Source organism: Gallinula chloropus (genome assembly GCF_964237585.1).
Source record: "Gallinula chloropus genome assembly, chromosome: 1".
NCBI lineage: Eukaryota > Metazoa > Chordata > Aves > Gruiformes > Rallidae > Gallinula > Gallinula chloropus.
This window is the reverse complement of record NC_140085.1, coordinates 92,029,154-92,040,740: the sequence shown is the minus strand read 5'-3', so window position 1 is coordinate 92,040,740 and position 11,587 is coordinate 92,029,154. Positions and strand designations below refer to the sequence as shown.

General features: G+C 46.3%; 1 protein-coding gene across 1 annotated transcript; it reads left to right on the top strand.

The window, feature by feature from the left end:
• Nucleotides 1-3,536: 3,536 nt before the first annotated feature.
• Nucleotides 3,537-10,923, top strand: SFT2D2 (SFT2 domain containing 2; the record flags this gene model as incomplete). The annotated part of the gene is made up of 8 exons (XM_084273955.1): nucleotides 3,537-3,599; nucleotides 5,083-5,169; nucleotides 5,494-5,579; nucleotides 6,672-6,753; nucleotides 8,680-8,715; nucleotides 8,834-8,892; nucleotides 10,214-10,243; nucleotides 10,884-10,923. The coding sequence occupies 8 exons, from the start codon at nucleotides 3,537-3,539 to the stop codon at nucleotides 10,921-10,923; spliced, it is 483 nt and encodes a 160-aa protein (XP_084130081.1).
• Nucleotides 10,924-11,587: the final 664 nt, after the last annotated feature.

Here is an 11,587-nt window from a genome sequence, read left to right as displayed (position 1 = left end):
ATGATAGACTGGTGGTGAGCTGAAGTCTTCAACAGCACCGGAGAGAGACTGTCATGATTGTGAGTGGGTTCTGTTTAGTTCGCTGGTTAGGCAGGAGTATTGTCTGGACCCTCCACCACAAACACTTCTGTGAAGGTTTTGTTTTTGCTGCTTCAGATACTGAGAGGCCACTGGACTTGTAAGATGCGTGTGATTTTCTTTTTATTGAGAAATCATCCATAAAAAAAAAAAAACATAAAACCATACATTTTCCTCTGCATTTATTTTGAGCTGTTGGTCCTAAACTACACATTTTTCTAGTCTTCCCCTGCTGTCAGCTGATAATTAGCTAAGATGCTTTTTGGAGTCTCAGATCCAGACTCTCAGGAATACTAATTTCATCTGAGGGTAGGTTTGGGGGGAGGGCTAGCAACTGCATTTGCTTGACACTACGTGAAGGTAAAATGACCTTATTTGTGAGGCCTTAGCTCCAGAGTAGGAGGAAAGCTGGAGGTTAGAGATGTTCATGCTGACTGGTGAGTCTCTTCACAAATACTGGTTTAATCTAATGTCAACTGGATTTCTCTAGGCAATTCTGAAGACTTTTCCCTGGGGTCTGTCTGCTGCTACGGTTGTGTACTGTATTGGAAACACACTGTATTGTCGTATGGGCCTTCTGTTGGGTGTATCAGACAATGGTTATACTGCCCTGACAGTCAAACTGCTAAATTGTGGAGTGGCCTAGGAGGGGGAAGAGAGGGGTGTTTAGCCTCTGATCCCTAAAGCTCACTGGTATTTGCAGTTTGAGAGACAAGATCCTATTCAGCCTTAAAAGGATGCTAACGTGTATTCCAGATACATCGTTTTGGTTTGGTTTTAAAATTCTTTGAGATTTAAGTGTGATCACATGTATAGTCACAGTTTTAACAAACACTTTGTAGATTGTACTTCAAATATTTGTATTGCTTTTGGAAATCCTAAATTATGTTAGTGGTTTGGCTTAAGAACGGGGAAAGCTAAACAGACTCGTCTAGGTTTCCTGGTCACACCAGTGCAAGAAGCAAATGGCTAGCAAAAAGAAGACCTTGTGGTTTAAGGCGATGGGAGAAAAGTCTGTGTACACATTCTGACTTCTTGGAGATTCTTTTAAAATCTTCATATTCTACACTGCACAGCTCAATAGAAACAACCCACCCCAAACCCTGGTATTTAACCCTTTTCTTCCCCCCTCTTTTCTTTTTCTTTTTTCTTTTTTTTTTAATGGTTTTCACTTTTGAGAAGACCCTTATGTTTTTTAGAAAACAAAGTTTAGTGCCATACAAGTGATTGTTTTCTTAATAAAAACAGCACATATGCTTTCAGGTTTATTTGAGGCAGCCTAGTCTAAGGAGTTGATCACACGGTAGAAAGGCAGGATCTAAATGCAGTTTTTCCCATGTTGCTGATTTACTCTAACCACAAACAAGTGACTTTGCTGTGCCTCAGTTCCCTGCATGTAAAAACAAGTTACTACATGCCTACCTCACTGAGGGTTTATGAGGACTATTTTGTAAAAAGCTACTGATTAGATAGTTGTTGGTTTTTTTCCTGACTACACTTTCAGCCTTATTTTTGGGATCCTTTGGAAATGATTACTGCAAAAATAACCCATAGGATAAAATAAGTGCAGAGAACTGAAATTAATCAGTCTCTGACAGAAATTAGCATCAGCCAGACATGATCTGAGTGAGTTAACTTATGACTACTTTGAAATAGAGACGAAGTCCTCTGTAGTCCCCATTAGAGTCCTAAATTCTGTTGGCTTTTTTTTTTAATTGTCCTGCGCTTGTTTCCTAATTATTTTAGTGTTAGGATAAAGAAGGGGCTGAAAATAAATGCAGCATGGAAGTGATGAAAATCCATTTATTAGAATAGTTCCACTCCAGTGGCAGAGGGATTTGAGGAGAGCGAAAAGGAAGGCAACAACAAATGGGTGTGAAGGCGTCTTTTGCTAGTGGAAGTAAATCATGGCATTTTTTTACTCTTCAGCATGTATTATTTGACATGCCTTAAAGGCTTATAAAACCACACTTTAAAAGCTGGTAGCGACTGGGAGGAAAGCTGTAAAGTGCTTAGCATGAAGGAAATTATATCTGCATTCATTAATTAAAATTGTGATTTGAGTTTGGTCAGTGATGCTAACATTAAGCTCCGTTGGGCTAAAGTATGGAGGGGGGGGGAAAACCCACGGAATTGACACCTAGCATTGAAAAGGTGCTCTGCATGTTTAGCTTATACTGTGTATTTTATCTTCTCCATCATACGTACTAATTTGTGAGCTGTTGATACAGTTGTCTTGAATGGACTCTAATCCTGACTATATAGATATGTGATACCCATCTATTTTGGGTGCCGTGCATTTACGTGGAACACACATGTTGGGGAAATCATAAAAACATGTCTAAGGAGTTACAGTTACTACAGGATAAAACTTGGAGCAATTTGTCACTCTGTTACACCACACAGATTCTCAAGAAGCAGCAGAATAAACTGGTGGTACCACAAGCTCAAGCTCTCTGGTGCAAGTTTTCCACAGAGAAGTACCACTTGGGATACACAATTGTAAGGGGAGGGAGCGGGGTGATTCTCCAGCTATTTTGTGGCAAGTTTAATATGTGGCAGTTTCTATTCTACCTTGTATGTCGCTAAATAAAACGTATCAAACATTTTATAGTTCTGTTTTTATCTGAGCAAAATAAACTGAAGTAACTACCTGTGATGCTGAAGTGTGGTACGGCTGTAAGATGTTGTGTCAGTGCGCCTTTCTGTGTCATGGGACATCAGGTGAGGTGTTTTCGGGACAGGGCCAGGCACAGGACTGGGAGCAAAATGTAACCTATACTGCTTCTGTCCAAGGGCTGGGCTCTTCTCTGCAGTCTGTACTGTTTAGATGCTATGCTTGAAGGAGTGAGAAAAGCATCTTGGGGTGAGGGGGAGGGTTTGCAGCCTTGTAAAAAACATAAACCTGGAAATGACTACGCCGCAGATCTCTGCCACGTGAACTCGGGCATCAGCGCTGGGCTGGTCCTTCACCTCGCTGCAGTGGAGGGTTGGCGTGCCTGCTGCAGGAGCGGGGGAGCGTCTGGGACCCGCTACACCATCTCTAGGACTTTGCTCCCCTCCGCGTCTCTCAGCCGACCCCACCGTGGCGGCGGGGCACCGCCTCAGGAGGCGGACGTGCCCCGGCGAGCGCTGCCCGGGACGCGCCCGGCCCGGCCCAGCCCGGTCCGGCCCGCCCCGCTGCCCCAGGGGGACTCACCGGCACTCCGCCTCCCCTGAAGTCTTGCAGCCGGCTGGTTTCTTCCCCTCACCGCCGGACGCGGTCCCGCCTTCCCCGCACGGCGGACTACATTCCCCGGCAGCCTCCGCGCCGTTGCCCTCGGCTTTCATCTACCTGCCGAGAGCAGGTAGCTTGTGGCGGCGCGGTGCATGCCGGAGCTGGTAGTCCCTGTGGGGAGGAAGGGCAGTCCGGCCGTACGTGAGGCAGAGCCGCTCGGGCCGGGGCTGAGGCGGCCGGTATGGACAAGCTGAAGCGGGTGTTGAGCGGCCGCGACACGGAGGAGCCAGGCGGCCTGTCCGAGGTAACGCTCCGCAGTCCCTGCACCTGCCACCCTTCTGGGGCCGGGGGGGAACTGCGTGCCGGGGCCCGGGCCGCGGTTAGCGGCAGCGCAGCGGCGGAGTTGGGAGGGAGGGAAGGGGGACGGACCCTGGGCAGCCTCTCATCGCTGCCGTGGCCGCTCGGCGCGGGTCGGCCGTCGGCGGGGCTGGCCTGCGCCGCCTCGGCCCGTCGTTAGGCCTTGGGCTGTCCAGGGCGGGGCCGGCCGGAGCCGGGAGCTCGTCCGGAGCCGGTATCCGGACCTTAAACTTCCCCTTATCGTGCTCTACCCCGCGAGCAGCCGCGCCGGGGGTGCCGCTGCCTGGGACAGGCGCCCTGGCTTCTGCTTGTTGTGAGAGGACGGCACGGTCCGCCTGAGCGAACCCAGACCGGCCGGGCTACGGGAGGGCTGGTTACCGCGGGCGGGGAACGGGAACGTGCCCCTGCGCTTGCTTGGTGTGGGCAGGAAAACCCCCCGCAACCAGCCACCTGAACGACACAGCTCCCCGCCTGCTGCTCTGGAGAGTTGGAGGCGAAGGAGCGATGAAGTTCCCCGTGTCGGCAGTACCGGGGCGGGCGGGCGGCCCCGCCTGGGCACAGGCCGGCGGGAGGCAGCGCTCCCTCCTGCAGGAATCCCCGTCGCTTCCCCGTGGAGCCGGCACCGCCCGCGCTCCCCTCTGGCCGTCGGAGAGAGTAGAATCGTATAGTCACAGACTGGTTTGGGTTGAAAGGGACCTCAAAGCATATCTATTCCCACCCCTTGCCATGGGCAGGGACACCCTCCTCTAGCCCAGGCTGCCCAAAGCCCCATCCAGCCTGGCCTTGAGCACTGCCAGGGAGGGGGCAGCCACAGCTTCTCTGGGCAGCCTGTGCCAGGGCCTCACCGCCCTCACAGGGACGAATTTCTTCCTAACATTTAATCTAAACCTGCTGTCTTTCGGCTTGAAGCCATTCTTGTCCTATCACTGCACTGCCTGGTGAACAGTCCCTGTCCCACTTTCCTGTAGGCCCCCTGTAAGTACTGGTACACCACAATTAGGTGTCCCCGGTGCCTTCTCCAGGCAGAACAAGCCCAACTCTCACAGCCTGTCCTCACAGGGAGAGGTGCTCCAGCCCCCTGATCATTATTATGGCCCTCCTTTGGACTCACTTCTGCAGCTCTGTGTCTTTCCTGTACTGGGGGGACCCCACAGCACTGCAGGTGGGGTTTCACCAGAGCAGAGTAGAGAAGCAGAATCACCTCTCTTGACCTGGTGGCCAGGCTGTTTGTTCTTGATGCAGCCCAGGACATGTTTGGCCTCCTGAGCAGCTAGTGCATAGGGTGCTTAAACACTGAGCCTCTCTGCTTAAGCTTGGGCAGAGTTTGCATCTTGGAACCAATCAACATACCTGATAACTGGCAAGATCTATTAGTAAGTAGTAACTCACACTCTTACTCTTGTTTGTTTGTTTTCACTCCTCATTTTTAGGTTATTGAAGCAACTTCGTTAGGCTGGGGCACCAGAGTGAAAGGCTTCATTGCTTGTTTTGTAATAGGATGCCTGTTCTCCCTCTTGGTAAGGACTTTTTGCCAGGTCCCCCTGATATTTGTATTTCAGGAGCCCAAATAATTACAGCATTGCTGTTGCTTTTTAAAATTTATTTAGCCTCTGGAAAGACACCTGACTCGTTTTGTTAGATATAATACACTGATTGTTAAGAAAGAATGCCCAAAAAAGCAATTTACTGTTTGCTTATTTTTTGCTTGTGTATATGATTCTGCAGTTTGGTTTCCTAAGACTTCTTTAGTGTTGTGACCCTTCTTGGATAGATTTCTTCTGCAACATAAAAGCTATGTTAATTATTTTTTCTCCTGTCTCTCCCACAATGTTCCTTTTTAGGGTAGTTGTCTGCTATGGGTACCAAAGAAAGGACTGACGCTCTTTGCAGTGTTCTATACGTTGGGGAATATTGCATCTATTGGGAGGTAACAACCTTTTTATGTTAGTTCCCTAATAAAGATGAGGAACCAAAGTGGAATGATGAGTGGAGGTGCCTTAAGTGATAAAAACTTGCATATGTGTGAGATTATTTGCTTACAGACTTTACTCTCTTCTTGCTGAATTTTAAGGAGCAGCATTTTCCCACTGGCACCCTGGAATGGTAAAGAAAATATTTTGGTTTGTGCTCTCGGGGCAAAAGTTACTCTTCAGTAACGAAAAATCCAACTTGTTCTTTGAGCATTGAGGGGTTGGTTTTTTTGGATTTTGCTGTTGGGTGGGGTTTCCCCCCCACCCCATCAAGATAAAAATACTTCTTTGCCATTTTTCGTGTGGCAACGTTCTGTGTGTTTTGGTGGATACACGTGGGGAAATCTGTCCGTCAGGGAAGGCCTTCGTGGTGGTTGAGGTTCCTGAAACATCACAGACCCACCGACTGCCACAGACACAACCCCTCTGATTGAGGAAACTTAACAAAACATTAGAAAGCCCAAGGATTGGAATTAGAAATACTGAGGCAGAAATAATGAAATAATTAATGATTAGAAATAATGAGGCAGAATATAGAGTAATATAGTATAGAAGGCAGAAATATCATCTCAGATAAGGCTTTCACCTTGTATAATTCAGGCAGTATCAATCACCAGGGCTCTAAAAGAGGGCTGCAGATCCAGTAAGGGATCAGAGAATGGATCCATGCCTGAATACAGCCCTTTATGTAGAGGAATTGAGCTGGATTACCTGGCAATCCACACAGAGCCTCTGTGGCTGGTGTTTTTGAAAAGCAGGTTAAAAAAGCATCAGTTAAGAATCACCTAACTGAAGCTGACCTTGACCTATGCTTCTAGTTTGATCTGCTCATGTCAATTGTAACTGAACAAGTGGGAACAGAATTTTAGAATAAGTAACTTGCACAAGGAAAAGAACTGATTTTGTACATCCCATTATGCAGCGCTGACAGTGTACTGATGGCCCATCTGACAGCAGACAGTTCAATAGAGTAACCCCCTCCCACTTCACCCAGTTTCACTTTTGCCCCCCTTCTACCTTCTGCATTCATCTTGCTTTGTTTTCCACAGCACCCTCTTTCTTATGGGACCAATGAAACAACTGAAAAGGATGTTTGAACCTACACGTTTGATTGCTACTATTGTTATGCTGGTAAGTATCAAAGGAACCAGGTTTTGCTCATGCTAACCTGTAAACAATTTCCATTGTGAAGTCCCTTCACATACACTGGTCTAGCTGTGCCTCAACATGTGTTTGTGGGTGGGGTTTGGTTTGGCTTTTTGTTTTTTGGTCTTTAAACACCCAAGTCCTGTACCTCTGCTGTAATGGAAAGATATGCTTAGCACCAGCAAACCACCTTCCTGTTGTGAAAGTTGAAGCCAGGTTGTTACACTAAGTGAGCATTAAGGGTCTGTGTCTGCCATTGGTGAGCAGGTGCTGGTTTAGGGTGCTCAAGGTTGCAATGTCATATTTTATTTTTGTTCAGAAATTTGTTAGACCTTCTATTTTGTATAATTGTGTATTTTTATATTCTGATTTGCTTAGAAGAAGCTGAGTAGGTCTTTCCATCTTGATAAAATCATAATTTCCTGACAAAACAACTGAGGAATCTCTGTGCCTTGGTGATCTTGCATTAAAAACACAGAAATCGTCCCGTTTGGCTCATGGTTTCAGGTTCAGGAATGACACAATGAAATTGCATATTCAACCTTCAGCTGAAGCCGGCCCTTGGAGTTACTTAACTCTTCAGAAGATGGGAATTGTGGCCAACCTTCTCTCTGTGGTGTGTGCCTGGAAATCGCTGCTAAGTGTCAGGCTTCTGTTTGAACTGCATGTGCTTTCCCTTCTGTCCCACCTTGTCTCTTGGAGACAAGGTTGGAAGTGTGGCAGGTGGCTCAGCTTGCATGGAACCCTCCTCCCGCTTCCAGCCTGGATGTCTTTGGAACAGTTTGCTTGGCATCAGCCCTTCCTCTTTTCAAACATCCACAGAGGCTGCAGGAGGCTGATAGAGCTTGAGAAATTGCTCACTGCTGCATGCATTTTAAATGCCAGGAGTCAGGAGAATGCCTGGAATGTTGTTCACTGGAATGTTCACTGGAATCAAGCCGGTTGCTACAGGTGTGACGTAGCGTTTAGACCAATATACAAATCACCAGGTTAAGGCTAATGGAGAAACTGCACTTAATGTCAGCAGTCATGGTTGAGATGAGGTGTATGATTCCTTTGGCAATGCATGTGTCTTGAATATGTAGTCCTGGGATTTTAATTGTTTTGTTTGCTTTTTTGCTTTGCAAGCACACGTTACCTCTGGTAGCACAACAGTCTGTCGGTGTCAAAAGGCTGAGCTAGGTGTTGATGAAGGAAGGTCAAGTATCTGTCACAGCTAAATAAACTGTCATGTCTTAAATTGAAAATGAAAACTTGAACTAAAAGGAGGCTTCTGTTTTAACAGAACATGATCCAAAATGACACACTGCCCCCCCGGATTATGACTGTAGAAGGCACAGTGTGCCTTGGGGTTGTGTTGGTGGGGTAAAGGCCAGTTTGAATGCCTGTGCTGGAGTTTATAGTAAACAGGGGAGGTACCAAGCAATACCTGAAAGTTCTTAAAAGTATGTTGTAGCTTTAGTCGTTAAGAACTCTGCAGTGACATAACTTCAACCCCGTGGTAACCTTGAGAATCAACAGGAAATGTGGCATGTACATAAGCAGAAAAACTAGAGTTGTAACTGAAAACTTCTGCAAAATATTGTAGTTATGCTTGTGGCACCAAGATGTGTGTGGGATGAAGTAGGAACCTGATGATGTTGCAAAAGAGCTGTAGTAACCCCCTCCTCTTGCTCCTTTGCAGCCATAACATTTATTTTCTAGAGTTATCAGGCTAATATCTCTTCATTGCTAATATGTTTCTGAAGTGAATTACAACGAGAGCATTTTAAATTAGAGGAACTCTTGTGCAGGGTCAAAGCCATGAAAATTCTGTAATCTGTCTCTTGAAGGAACCCATTGCAGTGTTATAACACTTATAAAAACTGGTGGTGTTCCTATGCTTAATAGAAACTGTTTGTTTTCTTCTAGTTGTGTCTCGTACTAACACTGTGCTCTGCTTTCTGGGTGAGTATTCGAGCCCTTGATGTATATAGTGGCTGGAGTATGTTGCAGAAATGAGATGCTTATGTTGTCACCTCATTGTGCTCTGTGTTTTCCCCCGGCCCCTTCTCTCTTCCTCCAGTGGCATAAGCAAGGACTCGTGCTCCTTTTCTGCATCTTGCAGTTTTTTGCCTTGGCATGGTAAGTGATTTCCTCCCCACATCCTCCATTTCCTATTATACCTTACATCAGTCGCTGAATTGCCAGTGAATTTTGGCCTTCTGTAAGTTAGAGGGGAGGAGAATTTTTACCTTGCCATTCCTCTGGATGCAAGACAATGCATCAGTGAGGAGCTGACTTGTTCTTGCTTTTTGGTCCCTCATGCCACTTCAAAGGCTTTGGATATGGTAAGGTGCTGGAACAGGCTGCCCAGAGAGGTGGTGGATGCCCCGTCCCTGGAGGTGTTCAAGGCCAGGCTGGATGGGGCCCTGGGCAACCTTGTGTAGATCCAGGCCTGGAGGTTGGTGGCCCTGCCTGTGGCAGGGGGGTTGGAGCTCTATGATCTTTGGGGTCCCTTCCAACCCAAACCATTCTATGGTTCTATGAGATGGAGCCCAGGGCTCCGTCTCTAGGGGAAAAGTTGTTTTGACCATGTTTATTTTCTGTGACCTTGAAGTAAAACTGCTTTTTTTTTTTTTTTTTTTTCTTTCCCTTTTAAATGAATTTGTTGCTTACTGTTCCTCTCTTACACTCTCCTGAATCTGTCTTGTTCAAAGACCCGGATGCGCCGGTGAAATTAAATGCCAGCGGTCTCTGTGTAATGTCCCAGAAGCGGTACAAAAGCTGGTGTACAGAAGCCAGCCCTCAAGACTAATCTTGCCTGCCTGTAGGCATTGGCACATGAAGGATATTGGGTGCAGGAGAATTGTGTTTAAAATGCTTCTACAGCATGCCCTCTGATAGGTAGAGGTGCCCCCCTGTGCCACAATGGGGGGAAGAAGGGGGAGAAATCATGACTAAAGTGAAGTCATGATTCACTTCATGTGAAGGGAGGGGTGGGAGGAGGTGCTTTAATATCTGTTCACACTTCTCATTACCTGACTCTGGTGTCACTGGGTGTGCAGGGCAGTGTCATCAATTAGAGAGTTTCTTTCCTTTATTCCATGTGGAGTCTGTTTTGCCCGTGACACTGATTGCAGAATGATCTCTTCCTGTCCTTATCTCAACTCCTGAGACTCTCAATAGATATCTTCTCCCCTGTCCAGCTGAAAAAGTGAATGATAGACCAACTTTGGGTATCTGGCCTCCAGCCAGGCCTAAACCACCACAGCCATGGAGTTTCACAGCCTGGCTGGGCTAAGGTGACTTACAGGGATGCTCGTTCCTGTTGCTTACACAATCAAAATGAATCTCTCAGCTTGATTCTTGCAGTTACCTGCTCAGAGCATCAGGGGGGCTGTTCTTGTTGGTGACTAATAAAATCTGATGTGAAGAGTAACATAAAAATAATCTTCCTTCTTAGGTACAGCATTTCCTTCATACCATTTGCAAGGTAAGCTTCCCCACTCCCTTACCATCTGCCCTATTGAGGTTTAATGGTGTGGAAGAGTAGTTTATAGAAGCATTATGGTGTATGGCTTTAGAAGTTTTTCTGTGGTGGTGTTTTAGAGGGAGGGAATACACATAGTTAAACATAAAAATTAAAATTAAGCATCTTCCTTAGTGGGGAAACACAAATGGACCAAAACAAGGGGACTTGCTATAAAAATAAGCACGTGCACTGGCCGCATGCAAAACTGCCTTTGGAATGCCTCACTGCTGGCCCAAAATGCTGCTTGGCATGCATGTTCCTCTGCGTGCCTTTTTCTCCTGTTCTCCCCTTGAGCACCAGCCAGTTTGACTTTGGGCAGACAGTTCTCCACCCCATCAGCCCCATTCTTCCTCAACGCCCACCCCCTGAATACCGGCGTACGGGTCTGGCCTCCACTGCAGTTGGGCAGGTGGGGGGTGGGCAGACCCACTTGTCCCTTAGGCATTCCCATGGCCTTGCAAACTGTGTAAGTGCAATTCATGCACCATCAGCTGATCTCAGACGTCCTCGGGGTCAGTGTGGCAGCAGCATGGAATGAATCCCATCAAAGAGCGTATCTGAGGTGACTTTTTGTTGTGTTTTTTGTTTCCCTTGCCTATAGGGATGCTGTGAAGAAATGTGTTTCAGTCTGCCTGTCCTAACAGGAACACTGGGTGCTTCACAGAGTTCTAGGAATTGTAGTAGAACTACGTTAAGATCACTGTGTATGTATTTTCCTACTTCTGTCTTAAAGATGTGCCTTTCAGCTTGTTGTTAGAAGCTCCTTGTGTTAAATCCAGTGTATGAGATTGCTTGGTTTTATAAGCAATGGTGTCTGTAGCACAGGGTGCTCGTGATCAAATGAAGTTCAATCTGGCAGAAGAACTGGGCAGGAATCCAGAACTTATGACAATCCTTATGTAAAATCATGTCTTTGTTTGGTTTTGCAAAAGTAACAGATATGTGAAGTCTGTAAAGTGGAGACCTCAACTCTGATGGGACTTTGCCAGTCTAGAGGCTTTCTCTTTCCAGGCAAAGAAATCAGTTGCCAACTGATTTCTTACTGACAACTTGGTTTTTTGAATTGCCTTATGCCACATAATTGTTGCACTGTTTGCCTTGGATAACAGAATATTGATATTCTTTCTTTTCCTGCCTCTCTTGCAAAATTTTAGGTTTATGGGACTTCTAAAAGATTTAATTCTAAATGAAAAGACAGTTCTGGAGTATGTACAAAATGTTTGCATCTTTAATGAAGCGTTTAATTTTCAGTTTAGACTGGTGTTTCTTTAAATGAAAGGGATGTTTTTTCATCTGTAAAAACAC